This window comes from Onychostruthus taczanowskii, unplaced genomic scaffold (genome assembly GCF_017590055.1).
Source record: "Onychostruthus taczanowskii isolate IOZ18803 unplaced genomic scaffold, ASM1759005v1 scaffold19, whole genome shotgun sequence".
Lineage (NCBI taxonomy): Eukaryota > Metazoa > Chordata > Aves > Passeriformes > Passeridae > Onychostruthus > Onychostruthus taczanowskii.
This window is the reverse complement of record NW_024499128.1, coordinates 11,107,524-11,133,944: the sequence shown is the minus strand read 5'-3', so window position 1 is coordinate 11,133,944 and position 26,421 is coordinate 11,107,524. Positions and strand designations below refer to the sequence as shown.

The 26,421-nt window shown below is 45.5% G+C and overlaps 1 protein-coding gene across 1 annotated transcript in view; it reads right to left on the bottom strand.

Annotated features, from left to right (window-relative positions):
- Positions 1-14,769, bottom strand: part of USP22 (ubiquitin specific peptidase 22) — an 89,922-nt gene extending 75,153 nt beyond the window's left edge. Inside the window, exon 1 of the mRNA XM_041401837.1 lies at positions 13,960-14,769. Coding sequence (XP_041257771.1) covers positions 13,960-14,085 — 126 coding nt within the window. The 5' untranslated portion in view covers positions 14,086-14,769. The remainder of the gene's footprint in view (positions 1-13,959) is intronic.
- Between the last annotated feature and the right edge of the window lie 11,652 nt (positions 14,770-26,421).

Sequence of the window (26,421 nt, the reverse complement as noted above, 5' to 3'; positions counted from 1 at the left end):
CTGAGCCAACCTAGTCACTACCCTTAAAGAAAGCACAAAACTTCCACAGCACCCAACTATGGCAGAGAACACAATAAATGGCAGGGGAGAGACTGTTAATTTCCTTTTTTAAATTCCCCTCATCCTACCTTAAAAGCTTTCCATCCTTTTTATCCTGAACACAAACCAGAACTTCCCTACATGAAAAACCAGAAAAATTAGCCACAATCAGAAGTTCATCCATGTCTTTACTAGTGTTACACAGGAATGTGTTTCAGTCTATAATAGTTTTTCCTCCCTGAAGTCAGAACAGCCATAAAAAGGGGGGAGGGGAGGTTGATTGCATGAGTTCTGCAGCATCTGGCTATGCAATAAGACTCTTGAAATAATTTTCTCTAGTGTAGCATATAGCCAACAAATCTGGCAAGAAGCAACTTTCAGCATGTGTTGCTGTGACAGCAATGAATTATCACCCCAGTCTGCAGCAAGATTAACACTTACAACCTTGGCATGAGGAACAGTCTGCTCAGACTCTGTGTCAGGAGTAGTGCCCCATGCTTAGGCTCGAAAGGGTGGGCTCACGTTAAGAAATTAGGAGCACAGAAATGTAGACATTTGTCTAAACTGTAAACAAACAGATAATTTCTAGGGAAAAAGGCAGTGTACAGCCAGAGAAGTAGGAACATGAAGGAAAACATGGTATGGAAGAAAAAATAATAAAGTAGCCATTGAAAATAAGGTACTGTCTGTCATAGAGGATGTGCTCCAAAGAACAGATACAGAACAAAAATCAGGAAACAATGCACCAGATTCCTCCTGCTTGACACAAAATCATTGATGCACCCAGTCAAACCAAGCTGATGTGAAATAAATGACACTGAAAGCTTGCTGAGAACACCGAGTCCAGCTCAGGATATTAGAATGTCTTTCAGATCTTGTGTGCTCTGCAGCAGAACTCACCATTACTTGTGAGGTAAAGGCAGGCTCAAAACCAGCTTTGGCCTCACTGGAAGGTCAGAGAGGAAATTACATCAAAAACCATCTCTGCTAAGAAGTAGACTCCTGGTCATCCATTCCACTTTTAGAGCTAATAAACCACAAAGAAACCTGGAACCAAAGCTCCTTACTGCAAGTTCTTAAAGCAAAAACTACGGAAGAAGTGAAGGACAAAGCTGAAGAACACATAATGGAATCCCCTTCCTGCTTGAACACTCACCACACTTAAACCTTCTTCTGCTCTGTGCAATTGACAGAACTACAGCATGACTTCTGCTCTTTGATCTGGTTTGCTACATTTTTTTCAATAAACAGTTTGGAAATTACACCAATCGTCAATTTCAATTCTAAGCAATCTCTTTGCTTCATGAACCAGAAGAAAAGTACATTAATGCTGATAAGAGTTGATTTCACATATTATGTGTTCTACTTTCAAGACCTTAACTTGAAGGAAATACTTTAAGCAGTTAAGCAGTGTGAGTTGAAACATATGAATTGGTGAGGTTAAAGGATTCAGCACTGAGGAAGAGCAGGACAAAAGGATTTCATATCTTGAAAGAAAACTAATTCACTAACTATTAGTACTAGCTGGATATAAAAGTATTTAAAGTGACAGGAACATTCTTGCAGGCATCGCACTCAGCAAGGGTTTACATAGAACAGAGCTTTCTGCATGACAAAAGGAAAATTTCACAATTTCCTTGAAAAGCTTTATTTCAGATACCTGTAAGTAGATATAACAAACCTGCAGAAAAGAGACTTAAGAGAACAGTATGTGTTGAGGATTTTGTAAGGAAGCTATTACAAGTCATTTACTACCTTGCTAGGAAATTACCTGCAATTCCCTGTGATTTGAAGCTTCTCCAAGTAAAAAGGTAGCGAAAATATTGTGTAGCAAAGAGGAGCACACACTGAGTAAAAACAGTTCCTGCAAATGAAGGTCACTTTGAAAAAAGCTACTTTGTAAAGAAATCAGGGAAATGCATCTAAAGCCTTTAAATTATTTCTCACCATACATTTCTTCCCAGTGCTTCATTACTTCAAACTCGTGTGTCCTTCAAGATAGACTCAGCCTTAAATCACTTGCCTTGCTAATACAAGACTGAATGATCACTTCCAAATCTTTGTCATGTCTTAAGAGATCACAAAAAACACCATCATTCTTTCTTCAAGAGCAGAGATAAATACTATTTAGGCTGGAATATGGTAACTACCACTTTCTGTGGTCCATTCTCCTTGTAGTTCACTGCTCTAGCACAACCATCAGGGCAAAGGAGCTACAAGGCACATCCTTCCTTCCCTATTCCCACTCACATTCAGTTCTGGAGATTGACAGGGAGAGTTGACTCAAAATATGTTGTTCTTCCAGCAAGTCCTACGTACATTCTATCAAGCTGGGTTTATTACCTTATTTAAATCAGAGACTTCAAATATCTGCCCAAAACAGTCTCTTGTGCCTCAGTTCAGGGGGCCTTTCAGCTGCAATTCTGCATGGTGGGTTATACCAACTACCTGTGCAGCAAATGCCACCACAGTAAAATCCAGGCTTGGCAGCTATTTTGGGTTCCTGGATTAGAAGTTTGAGCTGCATTAATGGGTCAAGAAGAACAAAGTCTTCTGGGTCAAGAGAGTGAAGAAACACTGGGCAGGGTGGTGTATCTCAGTTCCTCTACAAAACAAATACCTGTTTGAGCAGCCACCAGGGAATTGGATTCTTCAGAGTTTCACTCATTTATTGTCCTCATCTCCACAAGATGGGAATATCCAAACACCTGAGTTTTGTGGGGTACATCTTGTGCAGATGAGGTTATTCTATACTAAGATTGTTCTGAAATACAAAAAAGCCACAGGGCTGAATACAATGCAGTAACACCAACAACTGATTTCAGTGGTATTCTAAGAAATCAATTTTTTTCAATAAAAACTATAAAGTCAGCTAAGCAAATGAAAGGATGCTTTTGTTTTTTGAGCATATCTGAAGTTATTTCAGACAGTGAAATTAAGGGTTTGGGGTTTGGTTTCATTTTAATGAAAAAAAATTAAAAATCAGCATTAACAAGCTTTTTCTAGTCTGAGTATCTTATGGATAACAGCATTTTTTGGTAGTCAGGAAAAAAGCAGGACAACACATCAGGAAGCACCACACTTAATCAAATTGAAAAAATCTGTCTCAATACCGAGCATCTGTACATGCTGCAGAATTGAACATTTCACAGATACAGTACAGAAGCATAAACTACGAAAAAAGAGATGCTAACACATTGAAAACGTTTAATAGCTGCATACTGTATTATGAATCTACTCCAAAATAAAAAAAAGCCTGACAGATGCCCCAGCCCAGCCCTTTCCATGGCTGCACCAGCAGAGGAGTGAGCGAGTCCCAGGACAGCTCTTGCCCAGGGATCCCTGGCGGGGCTGCAGAGGCTGCACCTCTCCACGACCCCGGGAAGCACGTTTGGCTTTCACTGGAGTGCTGCTGTCTCCATCTGGCACAGCGGCCCCCAGGGCTCCAGCCAGCTGGCACCGCTCGGAACAGCCTTGGGGCTGCTCCACACTGCACAAGGGAGGAGGCCAGAGGAAAACCAGCACCATCAAGAGATAATTTACAGTCCCATTATCCCATCATCCTCAACTACATGCAGCAGGAGCATGATCTAGGCACACGGCCCATGACCACATGCTTTAAAACCAACAAAAAAGTTACGTCAGCTTACTAGAGTTTGATTAGAAAAGACGGAAATCTTAACTCGGAGACCGGCCTGCTTAAAGAGGGACACAAGTGGCTCATAACTTGATTACTTGGAAAAACACTATTCATTTCATTAAATTAAACATAATATGAAAAGTAGCTTTACTGTAATAGCTGATCACACATTACAGCCATTCTACACTCCCCAATTCATTTATTTTTCACAAGGAAACTGGGGTAACTTATTTGCATACAGGAGTAAGTTCCAACAATTGCAGGCATAAGACAAGTTTCATGTATCAGGCTCAGCACACAGCAGTGACAACGGCAGGTACAACCACTGCAGCACTAAGAGAGGTTCCTTCACAGAACCTTCTGGATGAAGTCAGTATTAGAAACTCTTTACAGAAGAAGCCACCATTAGGACAACATTCTCACATGGTCTGTCACTGGCACAGCCCAGAGCACAGCAGTAGTTATTATTCAGGCTGCCACATTCAGCCTCCCAGTGTCACTACTCAGGTCGGTGAAATATCAGCAAGAGGAGGAAAAAAACCCAATTTCATCTGTATCTGCTCTTTCTGGTTCATGGCACAACCACACAAACATGATACAGCAATGGTACAACAGCAGGAACGTGCAGCCCAGAGCTGGTAATTCCTTACACTATTAAGGAAAGACACTTGTTCACCCAGAGCTGAAGAGCTGGATTTCATGTTCTTCACTCACCAGTCTCCATGATAATGCACAGAAAGGTTCAAATTTCACATCTCTTGCTTTTCTCTGGTAAATCAAATATTACCTGTCCTTTACCTCAGTGGCATTGTTCTCACCCAAACCATTTACCAATTCCATCATGTATTTGTGTCTCACTGGAACCCATATCTATAAATAGTTTCCAAATTTCAATTCAAGATTTTAAAACTTGTCAGATTTGCTAACTCACTTTTTCCTTAACACCCTTTTCACCACTGCATAAAACAACTTGTCTGCCAGTTTCAACGTACATGTACAACGTGCTTACAGAGTTAAACTGCTTGCTTTATAAAGAATTGCTGTAATAAAGTAATTCTTCAGGTTACTGCAAAATTGGAGTTCTGTTTTTTTACAGTCAGATTTTTGCAGTACACGACCTAAGGTGGACAAAGAAAACACGTCCTACTCCCCAAAATCTCTCAATAAGGACATAATTATTACAAAGAGATGCAGAAAACAAATTTAATTTATTGGGGTAACTCTGGAACTTGCATAGCAAGAAAAGTTCCAAGTAGCAGACCTGCTATGTGACAAGGAAATACATCACGAAGGGCAGTAAGATAAAATTATGCTGAACACAGTACAAGATAAATTTCCTTAGGGAACAGCCTCATCATTAGAGAGGAGAGTCTTGTTCCTCTTTGTGCACAGAATTGCAGGAATGTTGAAACTATTTTCACCGCATTTCTCATCCTGTTCTCCACATCAAGATCATCCCGCAAGCAAAACCACAAAATGTAGTCATGAGTGACCAAAGAACTGAGTGTTCATCACACAGATAAACGCTTCCAATAATAAGCTCTCGGGAGGGGATGCTTGCAGAGAGAGCATGGCACAAGTCAGCAATGCACAGAGGCCAGCGTGAGGGAGAGCTTCACCCTGGCCACCGGCTGCCAACAGGACAGAGATCCAGTTAGGAGAAAACTGGGCAGTAATATGAAAATAATGAAGCACAGCAAAGAAAAACATAAAACCTTAAGACAAATTTTGCATCTGTCCCTGGAGGGCAGGGGGTCACAAAAGCTCACCTAACACAAACGAGCTACTGAAATCAGTCAGCTATCTCAGCTGTCTGCACTTACTGAGCTGTCATACATCTGCTGTGCAATAAATCTCACCTTTATTTACCAAGCACATTGTAGACAAGGTCCTTTAAAATCTGACTTGCAATGCAACAACAAGGCTGATTACAGAGGACAGAAGTACAGACTGTAATTAGACAAACTTTGTGAAACAACATCAGGTTGTACAAAGACACAAGGAGGGAAAGATACTTTTTAAACAGAAGTTGGCAAGGGGGAGGTAGGCAAAAATAAAGCTTATAAACTGCTGCTTTCTTTCCTTGTGCTGATAAACACTGAAGTAATTCAAGTCTGTACTTGATTCAAAAACAAAAGCCCTTTAAAAACAGAAGCAAAACATACATATAAAAGCCCTGGCAGTCAATTCAGTGAGATGAATCCAAAGCCAAACCCTATTTAAAAGAGGCTACTTGGATGCATGAACTTCTGAGTGACAAGCGAGGCAAATGGAACTCGGTGCCACACGGGTGTTTGATACTCCATCATCCCCATCACTAAACTACACTCAAATACTGCAGGCTCTTTTATGTGCTTAAGAAAAATAAAGGGACTAATAACAAGGTGATTTTTAAATAGAATACATGCTAAACTATGGATTAATACATGGATGAAAACTTGGTTTAATATACTAGGGAAGAGCTGTAACACAGAACACCAGATGAAGGCACTAAGGACAAAGAAGAGATACTCCACTGATCTCTTGAATGAAATGCAAATTAATGACCTCTACATCTCAATTCTACATAAACACAGCTCACTGAATGTATGAGTAGTTACATTTTCACATCTTACATGTATGAGCAGAAGAGCTCAGCTGTGTGTTCAAACCAGCCATGGCAAAACCAGCATGGTACAAGGACAAGACCATTTAAGCTCAGTCAAATGCCAGTTCTGTCTTCAGCCATGCTACCAAGCAGTGTCAGTTAGTGAACTGCCTCTCACCACTACTTGAAATATGAGGATATTTAATATAATTTTCATGTTTAATGTCAGAATTTGTGTGAGGATATGAAAACTTGCACTAGCCCTCAATAGTTACATTAAAAAGACAATACATTTTAAGTAGTGTTGAAAACAAACTCTTGTTACCAATATCCACTCTTTCTCTTTTTTTCAAGTTTCACCTTGTCTAATACTCAATTTTTTTATTCAATGACAAATTTAGTGCACTGTAGATCTTCACGGGTATGTTTCCCACCAGGGATATGCTGACATCACAAGTGATACTATGCAAGAGGTAGACAAGAAGAGCCACGTTAATTTCAAGCTCCATTAAACACAGGAAAGGAAGAATAAGAGGAGGGGGAAAAGTTCTCTTTACCAACTTTAAAAGTAGCAGAGACAGGCAAAAAAAAAAAAAAATTACAGGTTTTACATTAGTGCCACATATCACTGAGAAGTTTTAAGAAAAATGAAACCAAACCTTAAGGAACGTTCTACTTAAGTAGAGAAATGGAAAATCCAAAGTAGAGTATTTGCTGTATTCCACACACAAAAGAATGTGACAGGACAGACTGCTTGCTGCTAATCAGTTATCAACTGATAAAGTGAATCTCAGGTTACTTTGAGTCAACTGGTGTCTGGTAACAGTTCACTTTACAGATCCTCAAACAGGTCTTGAGACAGATAAAATCATTATTTCTCTTAAATGTGAGAGACCAGCACCATGGCAGCTGCTCCAGCACTGAAGTAAACCACAGATTGTTCCTGAGCTGCTGTGCCAGTTGCATTATGTGGTCCCACTCCCAAACAGAATGCAGGTCAATTTTGCAAGGAGTAACTCTTCCCCACGTTGATTCTATTACCAGCTAATGCAGCAAAGTTCTTAGCTTGAATTAAGCCGAGTGTACATAAAGGACTGCCAAATCAATATGTAAGAGAATACAACTACCAAGACAGAGCTTTCATCCAGTCAGAACAGATCTATCAGCTTCTAGAACTGTTTCTGCTAAGGAAAGGTTCCCAATTCAGGCCTCTTGGGTAACATATGGCTCTCCCTACGCTCCAACACTGCTTGCTGACAACACAGCCCAGGATAACAGAATAAACTGTAATGTCATTATAGCATTTCACTCACTTGCTCCATTGTCCACAGGTTAATGAGAGACTGGAGGCAGTGGCTCTGGGCAGCTCTTTCTGTCCAAGTCTAGAAAGGTACTAACAATGGCTTTTTGCATAGTGCAGAAAAAAATAATTTCTTTCTTAATAATGTTTTGAACAGGCCAGTGAGATGTGTATGGGTCACCTTCAGACTGCTTTTCTCCTGATGTATAATATGAGGACATATGTATCTCCTCACCTTGGATGCTGCTGTGGGCTACAGACAGATTACTAACACTTGGAGAACCATGGGAATACAAGTAATAAAAAGCCCAAACCCACTGTTTTAAAGTAGCTGTCAGTCAAGTGAAACAGAAAGGTGTGGCTAATCAAAAAAAAAAAAAAAAAAAAAAAAAGCCCTATTTCTATCAGGAAAAAGAAAGAAACCAGTTTCTTCATAAGAATCCTTAGGTCGTAAGAATTCATGGATCTGCACATGAACAGGAAAAACTGTGGGTGCTTGGTTTAATGTGAGAAACACAAGGTTTTAAACTGAGTTAATGTTTCTCTGGTTTAAAACAAATCAGCCACCACTGGGAATCAAACTAACAGTTGCAAGAGCATTTGTAACGAAGAAGGATCCCCAGAGTCCATCCCAAAGGAAAACACGTTTTTTTTTTGCTCAACTCAAGGAGCAGTAATTCAGGAGGAGAGTCAGCAATTCAAAAGCAGAAAACTTCCACTACCAGTCAGTAACATTTGCCTCTAAATTTGTTACACCAGCTACTGAAACAGAAAATCCTCAAATGAAAGGAAGAGAGTACAAGGTTTGCAAGCAATTTGCAGCTCTGGTTTCACCTTAACGCTACAGATTAAGGCTTGAAACAAAAATGAGGCTATCACCTAACCTTTGTTTGGGGTTTAAAGCTTTGATGGCTTAAAATAAAGCTCAACACATAGTCCAGAAAATCAAACAAAGCTATTCCACCCTGCTCACCTTCACACTACTCCCTGTCATTTCAGTTTAAAAGCTTTCAGCATTAAGCAAATAAAATCGTTGACTGCAGACAAAATTAAAGAGATGCTACAACTACTCTGACAAACAGCTTGGCTATGAGCAAACCTTTGACTGCTGATAAGACCACAGAAAAAAAAAATAAGCCTTCTTGTCCAACAGATCCCTACTCAGCTTGTGCAGATCCATCTTCTTGCTCTACAAAAGTGAACAAATACAAGTAGGAAGAAAACTGCATTTATTGTCTCTTCCATACATGTTAAAAAAAACCAGAGAAGTCCTGATGGTTCAGATCCCACAACTTAAAATTTGCTATTCACCATCTTCAAGTTCACGGTGCAAGACTAATTCCTAACCTTTGGACCAGAAACCAACAAGTGATTTAAAAATACCAGCACAATACAGGATACAAAATAGGGCTTAGCACCACTAGGAAGAGGAAGGTCTTGTATTATGTTCTTCAGCACCAGAGACACAAGCTCAGTGGAGCATTCTCAATCTGGCATGTCCCATGTACACCAGGCTCTGCTGGGTACAGAGCTAAAATTTCATGTCTGGGTATCTCTCACACCAAAGGTCATGTCTTCACACTGAGAGGAAAGAGAACATTACCTTCAGCAGGTCTAAGGACCTTTTAAATCCTTAGTGGTTAAGCACTAAGGAAGATTGCTCAGGTATGAAACTGGAGACCTCCTGAACAATGAAGCTTGCAGTTGACTTTGACACTTCTCATGGCTTTCAGGGAGAAGGCAGTTCCCACAGCACATGGCAAAGAAGAACATCCTTCCTGAGTCAATCACACAGGTCACTTAGGCAGCCACAGCAGAGTACGCAGCTGAAAAAGAGACATGCTTCTTGAATCCTGGACTCCTCTTTCAAGTGCTCCACAGGATTTGTAATCCAGAAGTTTGGTGCACACGCTAAAAACGTTAAAGAAAAACAAGCTAAGATTTCCTCGTTAATTTAAGCAATCCAAACACCAAGCCTGTGAAGACGGCACAGCCTGGTGAGGTTCCTGGCCTGTCTCTTACAGCACAAAGCAAATCACCTCAGCAACACCTCCCTGTTCCTGGACAGGTACATGGGCCAAGGCAAACGTGCCTCAACAGGCACAAGATGAGACCAGTAGCTCATTCTGAAGACTGCAAGGTCACTTTAGCAAGACCATGACACACTGGTTTAGACTGAGAACCACAATACTTGCTACTGAAAACATGACACGGCAGTTATCTGCTAAGTTATTTTAACCTTTTCAACTTTGAAAGTCAGGAAATGAACCAAAGTCATTTCAGGTTTAAGTCTAAGAACTGATTATCTGTCAAAATATTACAAGGAGCCACATACTGAAGTCACAAGTTCACAGGGAGAATGATACCTGACAAAAAGATACCTATAAAAGCAAATGTTTCTTCATATCTGAAAGGATCAATTGGTCTGTAGGACCCATGTAAAGAGAGAATAATGGGAAAAACAAGAGAAGCTCTCAAACAGGCAGAAATATGCCAGAATGCAGCCGTTGTCAGTGACAGTGCACAGCCCCTGACAGGCAATTATTCTTTGATCTATTGGCTGAAGCACTGAACAAACATTCTGAAATTCCACACAGAACCTTGTGCATATCATGACTGTGGTCACAATGACCAGCTTACTTTTATCATGAGAAGCCTTTTCAGGGCAGTGATAGTAAGAACCATTCAGAATGAGACAGTTTTCCTCCAAGGCGTATAGTCCAGGAAGAGGGAATTTAATCATAAATTCAGTTGCCCTTCCAGCAATGAAACCATTACTTACCAACTCCTGGACACAAAGATGCATCTACATGTGTAATTGCTCACTGATGGGGACAAAAGCTACATTCAGCACTGCAAAACAGATTTTTCTCATCTGCAATTCTGAAGGAATAAGCCAAGTGTTTTAAGTGTGACCCTACAGAAAAAAAAATGGAAAAAGCTGACACAAAGGTCTGGCACAAGCCTTTTCAGCATCCTCTGTCTGCTCTGTAATTCCTGAATGGAAAGTAGTGGTGACAAATTTAAGGACCTCTTCTAGAGTGTTACTTAATTAAGTGTGAGGTAATTTTCACATCAAAATATTCAAGGGAAAGTCCATGACCTACAGAAACACGAGCTTTGCCATCGGGTTATTAAACAGATTCTAACTATGGCAAATTAAAAATCAAGAGTTACAAGTCAAAGCCCCAACAATGAAAAAGTCCACCCTAATTTTATATCAGTTTACACACAACTTGAGGTCTAAAACCTAGCTCCAACATTTAATCACAGTAACTACAATTTCAAGAGGCAGTCTTTGGATTTCTCCCTCTCCCTCATCTCCTGTTCCACTCTCCAGCGTGACAGCTTTGTCTTTGCTCAGCCTTCACCACCAGCAACACAATTACACCACGGCAAGCCCTGTCCCTAGAACAGCTTGTGCTGCACTTGAGTTTGGCCAAGATGCAGTGAGATGAGGCAAGTCACAGCCTCGCTCCTCCGTGTGGATACAACAATGCACCATGATGACAGCTCAAATCCCGGCACAGCCAACGCTTCAGGAGCAAACACACTCCAAAAATCTTCACCAGAATCCCAGTGCCTACAAAGACACATACATAATTACCTCTTGCTTCTGACTGAGGATTGAAATACATGTTCAGGAGACAGCTTTCCCACTATAAACCAGGTTTTAGAGCCATTCTGCTGGAAGCACTGGCTGTAAAGCAAACTGAACCGCGAGCTGGAGCTCGTAAAAGCTTATTCACAGAAAAGGTGCGTATTAAAACCGAACAGCACAGCACTAAAATGGTCTGCCAAGGCAGAACACAGTGTAGGTAGAGCACGAGAACGGACCCTTTCTGCCCCCTGCAGTTCCCACTGCTCCCTGGATTCTCAAGACAGGCTTAGGAGGGATAGTAGTTACCATTCTAGAACCAGAAGCGTTCACATCTGGCTCTCACCAACAGCCAAGGCATTTCTACACCTACCTTCACCTGAACAGCAGTCAAACTGCCCAGTGCCTTCCATAAAGATCAATTATATATATGGAATGTCTCCTGTGATAAACATGTAATGTGACTGTCCTTGATCATGCAATAAAAAGAACATCACTTGTTAATAAACCTTTAATTCAGCCTCATCATTTTGATGATTAGCATTAAGAAGAATCTTCACCAATAAATAGGTGCTCTTAAGCAGTCGCAGCTTGGTCCCAGAATAGATATACACATATACATAATATACGTGCATGTAAACTATTAAAGGACAAAGGATTGTTTTTGAGTTATATGGGCTATCTAGGCAATTCTATTTCTAGTTATTAGACTAGAAATACACCACCAAACAGAAAACACCCTTTTCCTAATTTTCCATGCAAAACTGTCAGGCATACACTACGTACAGGGAATTTCAGTGAATTAAAATTCCATGGAACAAGGTCTCATGTTCATACATGAGAGGTGAATAAAGTACCATAACTGTCATTTACAGACCTTCTTCAATCCTTACAAACATAGACAGGGAATTGAATCCCAATTTAGCTACCCAAAATGTTCCCCCATATTGATCATGTACACCCACACATTTCAGGTGGGCCGATTCAGAAACCCAATTGTTTTCACACTGGCAATCTGCATAAAAAATAAAAGCGGGGGAAAAGCATTTTTAGCATGTACTAGGAAAACTGATGTTTTTCCTGGGCTGACAGATAATTTTGAAACAATCCTGTTCTGCTTTATGAGCCTGGCTGTGCAAAGAGGAAGTGAGAACAGATTGATTACAATGGAATATTCTGTATTTTCAGCTGTTTTCTCAAGCAATGATGAACACATCCCTACATTAGATTTCGGAAGGAAAAAGCTGTTGCAGCACACAAGAGGTATGCAGGTTACACAGGATACTCCATATTTAGAAAAAGGTAGTTTTGCTAATCAAATTTTATTTTCTTTCTTCCACACAGCACTTGCTTTATATTTGTCTGAGACATCTTTATACCTCACTTGCCTTTTTTTTCTTCCACAGCACAGACACAATTTTTTCTCCATTTCAGCTGAAAGCACTATCTACTATATCCCAGTTTGTATGTTAACATGCTATAGGCTAAATAAACCCAGATTTTTACTAATATACTCCATAATATGGACCTGTAGGGAATTGTAAGGTATTTAAAACAAGTGTGGCTATACTTCACAGGGCTATCAAATAATTATATCCATTTAATATGTATTTCTTCTCAGATTCCATTTTTCCCTCTTTAGGTAAAAAAACTGGGAAACTGGATTATCCTGAGAACATGAACTGAACACAGAGAAATGGTTTGGCACCTCACCCTTTAAGTCCATCCTTCTTGCTATAGTTCTATTATGAATAATAAACTGAGCAGCTTAATGCATAGCACTGGGATCAGAAAGTTTTCAATGGGTTGTTCCAACAAAAACACAATCCATGCTGTCCCAAACCCCAAGTTTTGCTCCGTGTAGCTGCTGCCTTCCCCTCCTCAGTCACCAATGCGACGACTGACAGAAATCTGCCAAGTCACTTTGAAGTAAAAACTAGTTGATTCTAGGGAAAAACAGCAATTAGTTGCACAGTGCATAGAGCAGCCCTCCAGAAACATGCATGTGTATAAGGATGTTATTATAGGAGATAGGTGGGGAAAAGCACTCTTCCTGCTTTTTGCCTGGTTTACAGGGATTTTTCCCAGGCGCTAACAGCTCCCAGAGCAAACCCCTCCTGCCCTTCCCTGCACACCAGGCTGAGCCAGTTTCTTTCCCCACGCCCCACCAGAGCAGGAATCCCCTTTTCCAAGTGGATTATCAGCACGAGCAGCTTTTTTTTTTTTTTTTTCTTTTTTTTTTTTTTAAGGAAAACCACACACATAACCGAGCCAGCCGCAGCCCCCGGCGCCGGGACCCGCTCCCAGCCATTGTGCTCCGCGCAGCCCCCCGGGCTCGGGCGCGGCCCCGCGGGGCTCCACAAAGCTCCGCCACAGGCCGGACGTGCCCGGTGCCCCGGGCCTCCCCTCCCCCCGGTATTCCGGGAAACCTCCGGGAGGAGGAGGAGGAGGAGGAGGAGAAGAAGGAGGAGGAAGCGGCGGCGCTGCGGAACAGCCCCGCTGCGGAAAAGCCGCCGGGGCAGGTGGCAGGGAGGGAGGCCCCGCCGGGGCTGGTTCCCTCCTCCATCCCGGTGCCCCCCCTCGCCATCCCGGAGGCACCGAGCGCTTCCTCCTCCCTCCCCCCAGGACCGCGTGCGGGAGCTCGGGCCCACCTGCCCCGTGGGGAGGGAAGGAGGGAGGGCTACAGGGGGACCGGACCCGTCCCCTCCCCGAGGCGGCGGCGGGTGGGTCGGGGAGGGAGGGAAGGAGGGAGGGAAGGGAAGGGAAGGGGGGTGGATGCGAGCCGCCCCCGGTACCTTGCGCTTCCTGGTCTCGGCCGAGCCGCTCCACACGAAGCACTGGTAAATCGCCCGCAGGTTCTGCTTCCAGTTCTCCACCTTGAAGCCGGTCACATGGCAGCACCCGGCCGCCGGCGGACTCATGTCAGACCCCCCCACATCAATCCGCCCGCACACGGGCCGGGCCGGCGGGCAGCGAGCCGGCCCCTTCCCCCGCCCCGCAGCACCGACACGGGCCGGGGCCCCCCCGCCCTCAGGGGCTCCGGCCCCTCACGCCGCCGCCGCCGGGGAGCCGCTGGCACATAGAGCCGGGGCTCCGCCACGGCCCCCCGGCTCCGAACAAAGCGCGGCGGGCGGGCAGCGCGCACTCCCTCCCGCCCTTCTCCCGCACACACAAAGATGGGGCGCTCTGAGGCGAGGAGAAGGAGGAGGAGGCGGCGGCTGTAGCGGCCGCTGCCGCCCCCGGAGTGGCCGCCGCTCCCTTCTACCTCATAGAGGCCGCTGTGGAAGCGGCGGGCGGAGGGGAAGGGAGGGGATGGGGGCGCTGGCGGCGGCGACCCCGGCCGCGGTGCGAGCGGGCGTGTGTGGGGAAGGGGGCGAGTCCCCGCCCGCCGCCGCTCCGGCTTCCCCCGCCGGCGCCCGCACGGCTCTTGTCCCTTTAAACCGCCCCCCCGCCTCCTTCGCCGGCTCCTTCCTCCTCCGCCTCGCCCGCGCCCCCCCCGCCCGCCGCGAGCAATGGTCCGAGCCGCTCACTCAACCCAGCCCGCCCGGCCCGGAGTGGGATAGACCAACGGGGAAGGTGCGGGAGGAGCGCCCCCTCTGCCCCGCCGCCCGCGAGGGAGGGAGCGGCGGGGGGAAGGAGCGCGACGATTGGTCCGCACACCTGTCAATCTAGCCATCTCTAGTGTCTCATTGGTTCCTTTCCCTTTCTTCTCTCCCCCTCCACCCTTCCTACCTAGCATTTCCCCCGCCGGAAAAAGGCGGGACATCCCGGACGATTAACAGCTTATCTGACCAACGGAGATAAAAGGTGGGGTCTATGTGGTGGGAGCGGCGGTATGATTGCTTGGGATGGACGTCAGTCACGCTGCAAGCGGAGAGCTGATTGGCTGTACCCGCGAGGGGGCGGTCCCTCCCAGAGCAGCCTGCGCTGCTGTCACATCCGCTGGTGCCGCGCTCGCTGCTCCCTCAGTGGTTTCCTGAGGGAAGAGGGGTCTCCTGAGGGGACAGCGATCGCCGGGCTCCCGGGACAGGCTCCGCGCCACGCTCCCAGGGCTCCCAGGACCATATATGGTCCCTCCATACCGCCAGCCTGCATCCTGGTGTTCCATAGGGGAGAAACAAAAGCGGTGTATAACCAGAACTGGTGTTATTTCAGCTTTTTCCTATACAAGGAAATGGGAAGACAGTGATAAATGTTGGAATCTGTACATAGTTTTCACACACACTATAGGGTTACATAGTGGAGCGAGACAGGAGGGAAAGGATGGGAATTGTGCCGTGGTTTCTGAGGAGAGAGACCGGAGGCTTTGCAGAGGCTTCTCAGACAAACACTGTGCAACAAGGAAATAAGTGGTGAAGTGCCGCCACATTATTTCACCAATCCCATTTCTCACTGCGTGCTAATCACATTCCTCGGGAGCTGTAACCTTGAAATCTTCACCTTGCAGATTTCCATGTAGCGTCCAGTTTCCTGACCTGCTGCTGCAGCTGGCGAGAAATAAATACAAAAATTTGTGACAATATCACCTGAGGGCTTACCGCTTCCTCCTGAGGTGCTGCTGTTTTAAAAAGAAAGCAAGGTAAATAGGAGGAAGCTTAGGTTATGGTTTGTATATAGCTAGAAGGTTTGGTGGGAAGGTAGGGCAGAGAAAAGAGCTGGGTTTGTGCCCCCAGGCTGGGGCAGCAGCTGGACACGCTGTCCTTCTGTGGGGACACCTGTAATTGTTGCATCTCCGGGCTCACACTACTCATTAGCCTCTCCCAGAAATCCCTCTTCCGCACAGTCTGTGGATTACACTCCAGTGATAAACCTGGAATTGCCCCACAGGTGGGAAAAAAAAAAAAAAAAAAAGATGCCAAGAGCCAGGAGAGGGCCTGATTATCCCGCTGTGTACACAAATTGCACTGAATGTTTCAGGAGATTATGAGTGGAATGTGGAGGGAGGCTGTACCCTCTCTTTGACCCTGTGTAATCATTAGACCTATTAAGTCATCACAGTGCAGCCTACACTTCCTTGGAAAGGGAACAGGAATCGGTGCTGCACGTTCTTCCTGTGTTAAGCCAACTTCCAGGAGAATTAACCAGTTTTCAAAAGCAGGAGTCAGAGAGAGCCAGCCCCTTCCCTGAGAAAACCACCCTCAGAAAAGAGGGAAGTTAAGGATTGCCAGCTCAAGGTGCATAGAAGGGAAGAGGATGGGTGATTATTGGCCTAACAGCATCTAATAATTATTCTCTGAATATTTCCAGTTAAACAAAGCCTCTGATATTTCTACAGTCTAAATACAAGCAGAAAGTTATTCTTATTCTGCACCAACCTACTGTTACTAATCTGGGGCTTTTCTCCATGGCTACCACATCAAAACAGTAGATAAAGATAAAAGAGAGAATTTCTGCCAATGAAATTTAAGTCCATCTTGCTGAAAAAACAGGATACAAAGAGACAATACATATGTTCAATGTCCTGCAGACTCTGAAATTTTCACGGAGATTTCTGTGCCACTCTGTCTTGCAGAGTCCCTGTGCTTACTTCCTTTAGGGTGTGGTGTCTTATGCAGAAATAAGAACTGTGAGTTTAAACACCATTGCTTTAAGAAACACAGTTTTTAGTGGTTCTCTTTCAAAGAGAGAATCTTTGAGAAAAAACTGATCTTTCTCTCTCTGGCCACTTCCAGAACAATTAGCAGAGTTACCTACTCCTGTCCTGGAGGCTCCTGACCCTGCTGAGGATGTGAGGAGCATCCTCTGAGCCACAAAGGACCCACAGGGAGGACACCCATCCTGGACCCCACCTGGTGGACACCCACCGTCACTGCCAAAGGCAGCAATGAAGACATTTAAAGAGTAACTCTTAGGGGGTATTTCCAAAGTGTGAATGTTACCTTTCAGACGTAAAGCTCCCCCAAGGTTCCCTTGGCACCTTACCCTCCATAAAAGGGGTTTATTTATGCTAGAAATTCAATTTGGCCTCCTTGTGGTAAATTGGAACCAGAGTAAAAATCCACTTTGGAACAGTGCATAAAACAGTGGCTTTGGAGATTGTTTTGAGGCCAGCTCCTGATTTGGGGGGCAAAACTCTACACATGTCATTAAACCCTTTGCTTTCTGTCCTGTGAAGACACCAGAATGTTTCTTATGAAGTATAAAAACTTACAACTCTACAAACACTTCTTGCTTGTCGCAGCCCACACACCGAAGGCGACACAACAGCACAGAGCAGCAGGCAAAACAAAAGAGGAGTGGAAAGCAGTGACAACATTTTGTCAGGTAGTAATTGTCAAAGCAGGGCCTGCTTTGACACACACACACACACAAGTTTGCTGTAGTTTAAGTTACTCTTGGGCATAGCTTGGGAATGTTTCTAGAAAAAATCCTTTTGGTGCAGCAGATAGCTTGGGAAAGGATTTGCCTCTGGGGGAAGGAAACAGTTTCTTTCTCTCCTGTGTCTCTTGGAAGAATTTTTAATTTTAAAGCATTGATGATTATGCTAATTAGTGCTTACCCTCAAATGCCAGTGGAATATAAATGTTGATAGTAGCTAAAACACACTGCAAATGTGCAGCAAAGTCTTCCTCCAGAGAGTCATCTGCGTTCCATGATAGCTCAGCTGGGGAGAAGCAGCATTCTTCACATGGAAAAGCAAAGTAACTGCCTCTTCTATCCATGTCATCCCACAGTGGCACTTCTAGGCTCCTCTGGATAGCCATGAATCAGCTGTTACCTCATCACTCGAGCATGCTTTGCCATGATATGTGTTAAAATGTCCAATGTCATTCTCAGGTAAACAGGAACCTTTCCCTTTGTTCAGGTGTGTGAGCAGCAGCAAGGATTTGGGCAGGATTCCTCTCATAACCCTGGATTACAAGTGGAGCTGGCCTAAATTTGGACCTGCAAGAGGCTGAAGCCCCTGGCTCCACAAGTGGATTTGAAGAGAGATGTTCAGGAGCTTTGCTCCTGCAAGCACAAGGGCTCTCCATCTAATAACCAGTACAGAATACATGAAGATTCCTCAATACCTCTCCTGCATTTTTTCAGGTACTCTAAAAAATACAAGTTCTTCCACATTCTGAAAGGAAAGAACTTACAGAACTACTCTGCTTACCAAAACACACACAGAAAAATATATTAAAGCCTAAAAAGAACACTTTTACCCCTTAAAAATTATGCTGATTTTAATCTGCAGGAAATTTTTTTCCCCTGAGCTCAGGTCTTTTGTCATCCAAGCATTGTAAACTTCCACCCAAGTAGTACTGCCATTGCTTAACCCACAGGCTTTAATGCAGATGAGGTTGAATGTCTGGCTGCAGGGCTCAAAGCTCTGGAGGTACCACAGGCAGAATCCATTGTGTGATTCTGCCTGAAGCTGATTGCTTCTGAATCCCTGAAGGTCTGTAGGGAAACACTGGCACCTGTCATTTATCTTGGGGATGCAGTACTGACCTTGCTGCAAACCCAAATGGGTTGTAAAGACCCAGCTATGCCAGCTTCTCTAAAAACCCTTGTTTTCATCCCAATCCATTGGCAATGGCACCTGGTAGGTGCCAGAGCAGAGATTTCCACGTGGCTCAGTCTTAGCATAGGACACAAAGTGGTTTCTTGAATCCACAGCATTCCATGATAAAGGAGTGGTTCAGCTGAGCAGATCCTGCCAGAAAGATGATTGTCAGTCCAAGGACTGCACAGATGGGTGGATTTCAGTGGATAAAGCTGACTTTGGGCTTGGTGATCAACTCTTGACATTCTCCCTTGCAATCATGGCCCCCTGTATAGCAAATTTAAAGGTACTAACATTGAAATTCCTTGTCTTTGAGATCTTTTACAGACCCCTTCAAAGCAGTGCACAAGACTCCAAGGATTCATGGCCTGTGGATTGAAAATAGTCCTAGAAAAACACAATGCCTGTGCTTATTTTTCTGAAGATCACTCGTTAGATTTCCCGTCAGCGCTGTCAGAGGATGAAATCTTGGCCCCAGCTGAACTCAACAGGAATTTTGCCACTGACTTGAATGGAGCTAAAATGTCACTCCTGCTATTTGTCAAGGCAATTACATCCAGACAATACTTTAACATCTGGCTTCAAGTGAAGACACAGAGCAGTTCACTCCCTCAGTCTCTGAAGACAACACAGGACATTGGCTATCTCCATAAAAAATGAAACATTTGTTCTTGGCAAGCTGCTTGTAATGAAGAGGGGATCCATCCAGTGACATCCAGGAACCAAGTCCCTGTTCCTTAGCCTATAGTTATTGGCAATAGCATCAATAGAACTTCTGTCACTTTCTGGGAAGAATGTCAAAAGCACCCTTCTACTGTTGCAAGTCATTCTGTTGTAAAAACTTTGTTTAGAACAGCAGATCTGGCCTCATCTGTGGTTTCTCACAGATGAGGGGGGTTTTCACCCAGTTCATCTTCTGTTTTCCAAGGCACTGGAAGGTCCCTTGTTAGGTCAGGGAACAGCATTTCTATCTAAACTTTCTCTGAGCATGGTGGTCAAAGGTAAGGCTGAAAGACAACTGATTATAGGTGAACAAATGGTGTGAGCTCATTTCCCTTTCTAAAAACCCATCTGAGACAAAGCAATATTGATTTATTGCAAAATATAAAGGTTAGGTCAACCTCAAGTGGGGCATACCTTTTCCTGGTAGGAAAAAAATAAAATTTTATATATAGAATTATTTGATCTGTGGTGATTAAAAAAATCTGTTTGAATTGGAAGAATCACAGGATCATAGAATGGTTTTGCTTGGAAGAGCTATTGAAGATAATCCAGTTCCAGCCCCATGCTGTGGACAGGGACACTTTCCACTGGACCAGGTGGCTTCAACCTGGCCTTGAACACTTCAGAGATGGGGCATTCATCACTTCTCTGGGCATCCACAACTTCTCTGAGTCGTTGGATGATGTCTGGAAGAACAGAGATGTACGAAGAGAGGGGCTTTTATGCATCAGGTAGGCAGGGATCTGTTCCCAGCTGGTGAGTTGCTGTACTGCTCACCTGTGCAAAACCAGCTTCCCTTGGTGTCCCTCCATCCCCTGGGATGCAAAGCCAAACTCAGTCACCAGCATCTGATGAGCCTTAATTCCCAGCACTTAAATAATTAGCTTCTCAAATGTACAAAAACAACTCTCATTTTCTGGATTAATGAGGGGAGCTGGGTTCCACTGAGCACAGCTATTATGGAGCTGCTAATGCAGTGTTTGATTCCGTGGCTGCCACTGAGCACGGCGCGATCGGCCCCTGGGAGAGCAGGAACACGGGGAGAGCAGCACTGCAGGGGCAAAGTGGAAGCCAGCAGGGGAAACCCTGCCAGTGCTTTGTGGGTTTATGCAGGGGGAGGGATGGTTTTATTTCTGTGTCTGCCGAGTCTCATCTGGGTTGATGATGATGCCACGTAACCCAGATGAAGGCTGAAGCTCAGGTCCTGTGGGTGGGTAGTTTGCTTTAGTCACAGGCAGGTAGTTTCTGAAGCTGGGTGACAAAAATGTGACACAAACAGAAACCTAAAGCTTAGGTAGTCACACAGCAGCTTCTGCCCAGTTTCTGTAGCCAGAGCAGGAGGGAATGGCAAGGAGCTGGAAGGCTACAGTGGAACTGGAATGTTCTTGTCCTCTATGTTCATTTGGCTGAGGAGTCGGTAGGAAACTGGTTGCGAAAAGTCAATCTTGCCTCATTTTGGCAGGTACAGGCATCTAAACTCTTCAAAACAAACTTCTGTTCTCTCTTTGGGATCTTGGCACAGGGCTGGCAAGTTTGTTATTCCCAAATGGAAGGAGAAGGGACTGAGGAAATGTCAGCCTGCAAAGGCTGCCTCGCTCTGCCCTGGGAGGTTTAAACTGGGGCCACATGGCATGGACAACTCAACACTGTTGGGACTGTTCCTTCCTCTCTCTGTATCACTGCTTCCCTGCCTTGTACATGGAATAGGGAGGAGAGAATAGTTGCAAAATCAGGGAATTTGAGATGTAACTGCAGCCACTCAACAAAGTCATGCAGCTTCTCAGAGAATAGGAGATCAAAAGGCCTGGAGTGTTGATTTCCTCAAATTCTTCAGCTATCAAAGAGCCCTTCAGTACATGTCATTCTCCCCCACCCATTAGTTCATCCAAATTAGTGGTCATGCAGCCCTGGATGTGGATTTGGAGCTAAATATCTTCTCACACTGAAGTTCTTCTCCAACAATATGGCCTTGAGCACCTGACATCTGTCACATTTGCAAATCAAACCAAACCAAAACTTTTGACCTCTGTACGAAAAGTCTGAAATTGCAATGGAAGCCCTGGGTTAGTCAAGAACGTTGGTGAAGATATAGCAGGAGTTGAAAGGTCAACACAGAAATTCATGGAAGTGAGGTGGTTTCTGCAGCAGTTTCTGCTTCATTCAGTGCAGGCACCAGGGACACCAGGGACCTGCAGGTGCTCAAGGATCTCAGCACCTTCCCAAACCAGGAGCACTTCCCTGGAGGTGGCCATTCGAAATTAAGCTCCTTTGAAAATGCATGGATGCTGCTTCTCATGTCAGGGCCTGTTGGACCACTGACTTCAGAGGAGTAATTTAGCTGAAGCAATCAGGAAATAATTATTACAGTGGAGAGTTAAAAGACAGTAATTAAACTGTATAAATAAATAACTGAAGTGACTAAAAAGTCCACCCAAAGCCTACTTTTGGAGCACTATTTAATGTAAATGAATCACTTAGTGGACAATACAACAATCATCTGTTCAGCTTCTATTCATTATCAAAAACAATACAGAAGGATTGGCAGGGAAGAGCCGTGTGCCAGAGGGAGCCCTTTAGGAAATACCACAGAATCAGGACTGGCTTTTGTCTGTTCTTCTATTGTGTTCTGACAATGCTTTGCTAATGAATGTCCAACGTCATTTCAGTTGTCTTTTTCTTTTTTTTTCCCCCAAAACCAGATCAGTGGTAATCTTGGCCTTCCAGGGTTGCTTGTTCCTGTTGGGAAGACTTCCACACATTATGTATCAGTTCAGCCAAGGTCCAAGAGGCTGAGGATGTTGTCTCAGGCCCTCTGGGAAACCCCACTGTAGCTGATGAGACAAAATCCTTCAATTTGGGCAAAAATCCATCAAGTTTTAAAGAAATCATCACGTATCTCTGAGAGACGCAGTACTTCAGTGAGTTGTATACTCAGTAAATTTGTCTTTTGTTACTCTATTTGAAAGGACAATAATGTCATTCTGAGAAACCAGCTGCTTTTCCATAGGGAGTATTTACACTGATCATTCCCAGCACTGTCATGGGAGTTATCTGCAGGAAGCTGCAGGCTAAAGGGAATCCCCATCAGGAATCTGGGGAGCTAAACCTAGCAGGCAGACACCTATGCTAGAACAAACAGAGGTGAGACAATACCAAGCACTGCAATGCTGTCATTATGCCTCAGAACTGATGATCCACTGACATTTCCATCTCTTAGGAGTTACTGGTTTGGAATAGCTCCAAGTTCACACCTGAGGGTGCAGCAGGTACCCAGAGGGGTTCCCTTTTCTGACCTGGCTCCTTGGCTCACTCCTGCATTGCTGCTGCAACTTTCAGCTCCTGCAGCGTTGCTGGTTGGACTCTGTGGAGCCCCACAGTGCAAAATCACTGTGACAGTCTGAGTTAAGGAAAAAGGGCAACAGTGATACACTTAAGAAAATAAACAGGCTTTTCTGCTGAGAAAATGCACGTGGAATAGCACCCAGATTTGACTTTTCAAGGTTGTCTCTGAGGTTGTTTTATTTTGTATTAAAGGAAATCTGAGGCTCTGCAGCAAATTTCTGCAGCCAGGGTCTTCTCTCAAATCCAGCGACAATGGAGGATGTGGGTTTCTCGTTAAAGCTATCTAGAATTTGAGATAGAACTGCACACTTCATAAAATCTTGCTCTGAACTCAGTCTTCCAAATAAAGCAGAGATGGCATCAAACCCTCCAGGGCCTTATGCCTGCAAAATCCCCACCAAGTTCACAGCATGAACTCAGAATGCCACTGAAGGTGGGACCTGAGGGTTGACAGCCCTTCTGGGGGCTATTTCTGATATTCCCATTTCCAGCTTCTCCCTGTCCTTCAGCTGGAGATCAGTGGGGCTGCAGGATGGGTGGCACATCTCTGCATGTCACCTCAGTGCTCAGGATATCAACAGAACCTGAAATGATTGCTGGGTTGGATTAATACCCTGGGCTGTGTGTGGGGATGCACAGCCCAGCTGCCACCTCGGGACCCCTGACAGCGAGCTGGGGCAGCGACAGCCAAAATCCACCCTCCTGGAAGTGCCACAGCTCCTTGGGAGGCACCATGAGTGCTACAGCTACCTCCAGACACACCTTTCGTGGTACCTGCGAGGCCAAGCTGCCAGGTGGAGTGCTGAAAATGGGTGGTTCTGGCACCCTGAAACTGCAATCCTGAGTGCTGCTCTTCCACTAAAATAATCTGGCACTGGGCTTGGGCAGAGAGGGAAAACTGCTGCAAGATCATTGCCACCATTTGCACTAACTGACACTTCTTTATAGTAATCTCTGTTAAAAGACAGAATTTCTCAAGTTTTGGTAGGAAAAGAAAAGTTGATTATGTTAATGCTCAGTATATTAAAGGTATCATCCTTATGTTGGGAGAAAGAAAAACCAAAATAATTACCATCCCTTGTTTATTAAACTTTCCTTAAAATATATTTTAAAAAATTTATTCAGTGAAGTTCTGTTCCTCCCTGATCTGGTAAAAAATTCTTTTTTGTTAGTCCCTCGAGTGGATGCTTAAGTCAGGTCTCGCTGTAATTACACACCTCGCAGCAGTGCAGGAGACTTAATTAAGAGAGTCACTGTAGGTGTGTTGTCAGACGGATACAACCCAGGGCTGCTGGAGGAGGCACCAGCATGCAGCTGCACTGGGCATGTTGGGGAAGAAAATTCAAGTTTGCAGAAGATTTTGAGATCCTCCCAAAAAAAAAAAAAAAAAAAAAAAAGCAGCGTGGACACACCCAGCAGCCTCTGTTCAAAGCCCCTCAACTCCATCGTCAGGGAGTCTGTGGTTTTAAAAATCTCTCTGTACTCACCAGGAGACGCTCTGCCACACGGCAAGATTTCAGATTCTCTCCTCCCCTCCTCCCAAAAGTGTGACTCACCAGTTTCAAATGGTGACATTTCATTCCCAAACTATTCCGGGAGCAGCTGGCTCCATAGCACATGGGGATGTGGGGAGAAGGGAGGAGGGAAGGAAGAGCCAGCTTGCACAGTGCAAACCACTCATCCTCTCCCCCACACAGGTATGTTGCTTTTACATCTCAGAACCACGTAATTTGGGACACGCTGGCAAATTCCATCGGAGGAAAACAATAAAACACACACATTTCAGGGGGAAAACAAACACAAAAAAAATCTGCACTCGCCAGTGATGCAATTCCTGGGTCACCAAACCCCTTCCCTGTCAGGCAGGAGGGACTGGGAGAGGGGTTTGCTCCCCAGATGGAAGAGATGTGAGGAAATGCCCTGTTCCCACTTCTCACTCTCCCCACGAGTCCGAACCCCGCAGTTCTGGGTGAATTTCTGTGTGATCAGGCTCAGGCTTTAGTCAGCATCGATATCTCAATACTGATGAACAAATGCATGTGCAGTGGGACGCTGAGAGGGGAATGACACAGAAATCCGTGTCAGCTCCCGGTGCCCAGAGGAGTTTTGTGTCACACTGCAGTCCGGCATCGCTGTGTCCCTGCTGTGGGGACACCGCTGCCATGAGCACATCCTGCATGTGAGGAGCGGGGTGCTGCGGGCCTCGCCAGCACACACACAATTCTGCAGGCACAGAATCCCAGGATAATCCAAGCTGGGAGGGACCCACAAGGATCACCGAGCGCGACTCGGACACGAATGGCCCACCCGGGGATCGAACCCGCGGGCTTGGCGTTGGCAGCAGTGAGCGGCGCGGAGCCGGGACAGGAGCGAGGGCGAGGGCTGTGACTCGGAGCGTGGCTGTGGGGTCAGGGCGGCCACCCAGCCCCTGCCCCATCCCCTGCCCCATCCCCAGCCCATCTCCAGCCCCAGCCCTGCCCCAGTCCCAGCCCCATCCTCTGCCCCATCCCCAGCCCTGCCCCTGCCCCATCCCCATCCCCAGCCCTGCCCCATTCACTGATGCTCGGCACACCGCGCGGGGAGGGAGCTGTGCGCGATGGAACCCGCCGGCAGCGCCGGGATGCCCGCGGTCACTGGCACAGCAGCCTGGCACTGGGGACACCGGGCTGCAGGGACCATCCCCAGGGAGGCGACAGCCCCAGGGAGACGTGGCGGGGCCCCAGCCCCTGGCTGTCCCTGCGTGTGCCGGATTGGAACAGGCTGTCACAGCCCAGCCCAGCCCCGTGCATGTCTGCACAGGAAATGTTTGATTACAGCTTCATTCATCTCCTCTGCTGCCGTTGGAAAAGGGGACGCTGTTCCCGTGGCTTTCTCAGCAGCTTGGGACCTTGTGCTGCCCAGATCCAAGCCTAATTCCTATTTTTTTCCTTGGGGGAGCCCCACTGAAAGCAGTGCTCATTCAAGAAGAGGAGGATGGCTCGCTGCTCGATCCAGGCATGCAGCAGCAATGACCTTGGCTAGGTAACCATCTCCTGAATACAAAGATGGATATAAAAACAGCAATCCCCTTTTTAAAAGACACCCCGTTTTCTGCTAAGGTAGGGAAAGGCAGTGGTTTGTTAAATAAATGCGTCTGTCAGGGCTGGATTTCTTTCCCAGCTTCCCTAAATGCCCTTCACCAGCAGAGAGGGGGAGGGGACCTGCTCTTTGAAGCCTTTTCCTTATGGGAATAGAAAACACGGAAAGAATTCAATTCTCTGCCACAGCCCAGCAGCGCTGATCCACACTTCAAACCCCAAAGCCCGGGAGCCCGGCGGGCTGGTGGGTGCTTGGAGCCTGCAGTAGCACAGATTAGCCCAGTTCGATATCCAGCATCATTAAGTGTTCCCCGTGGTGTTAGAGCACAGAAAAAGGGGCAGGAATGGAGACTGGGGAAGAAAAATTAGGAAATTCTGTGCAGAAAGAACTGCGGTTATCCAAATCTTTGATCAAAGCACCATCTAGTGAAGAACAGACTCCTTGCAGCTGGCAGCGCTCTGGGCAGCTGCACCAACATTTGCCTTTCACCAAGAGTTTGCTGCTAAAAACCCCCCAAAATCACCCAAATATGCACGGCCCGTGCTGGACCTGAACGAACACGCCCCAAAAATTGCTGCCCTCTCCTTAAATCTGAGTGGAAACGCGTTCCTGTGCTCCCCTC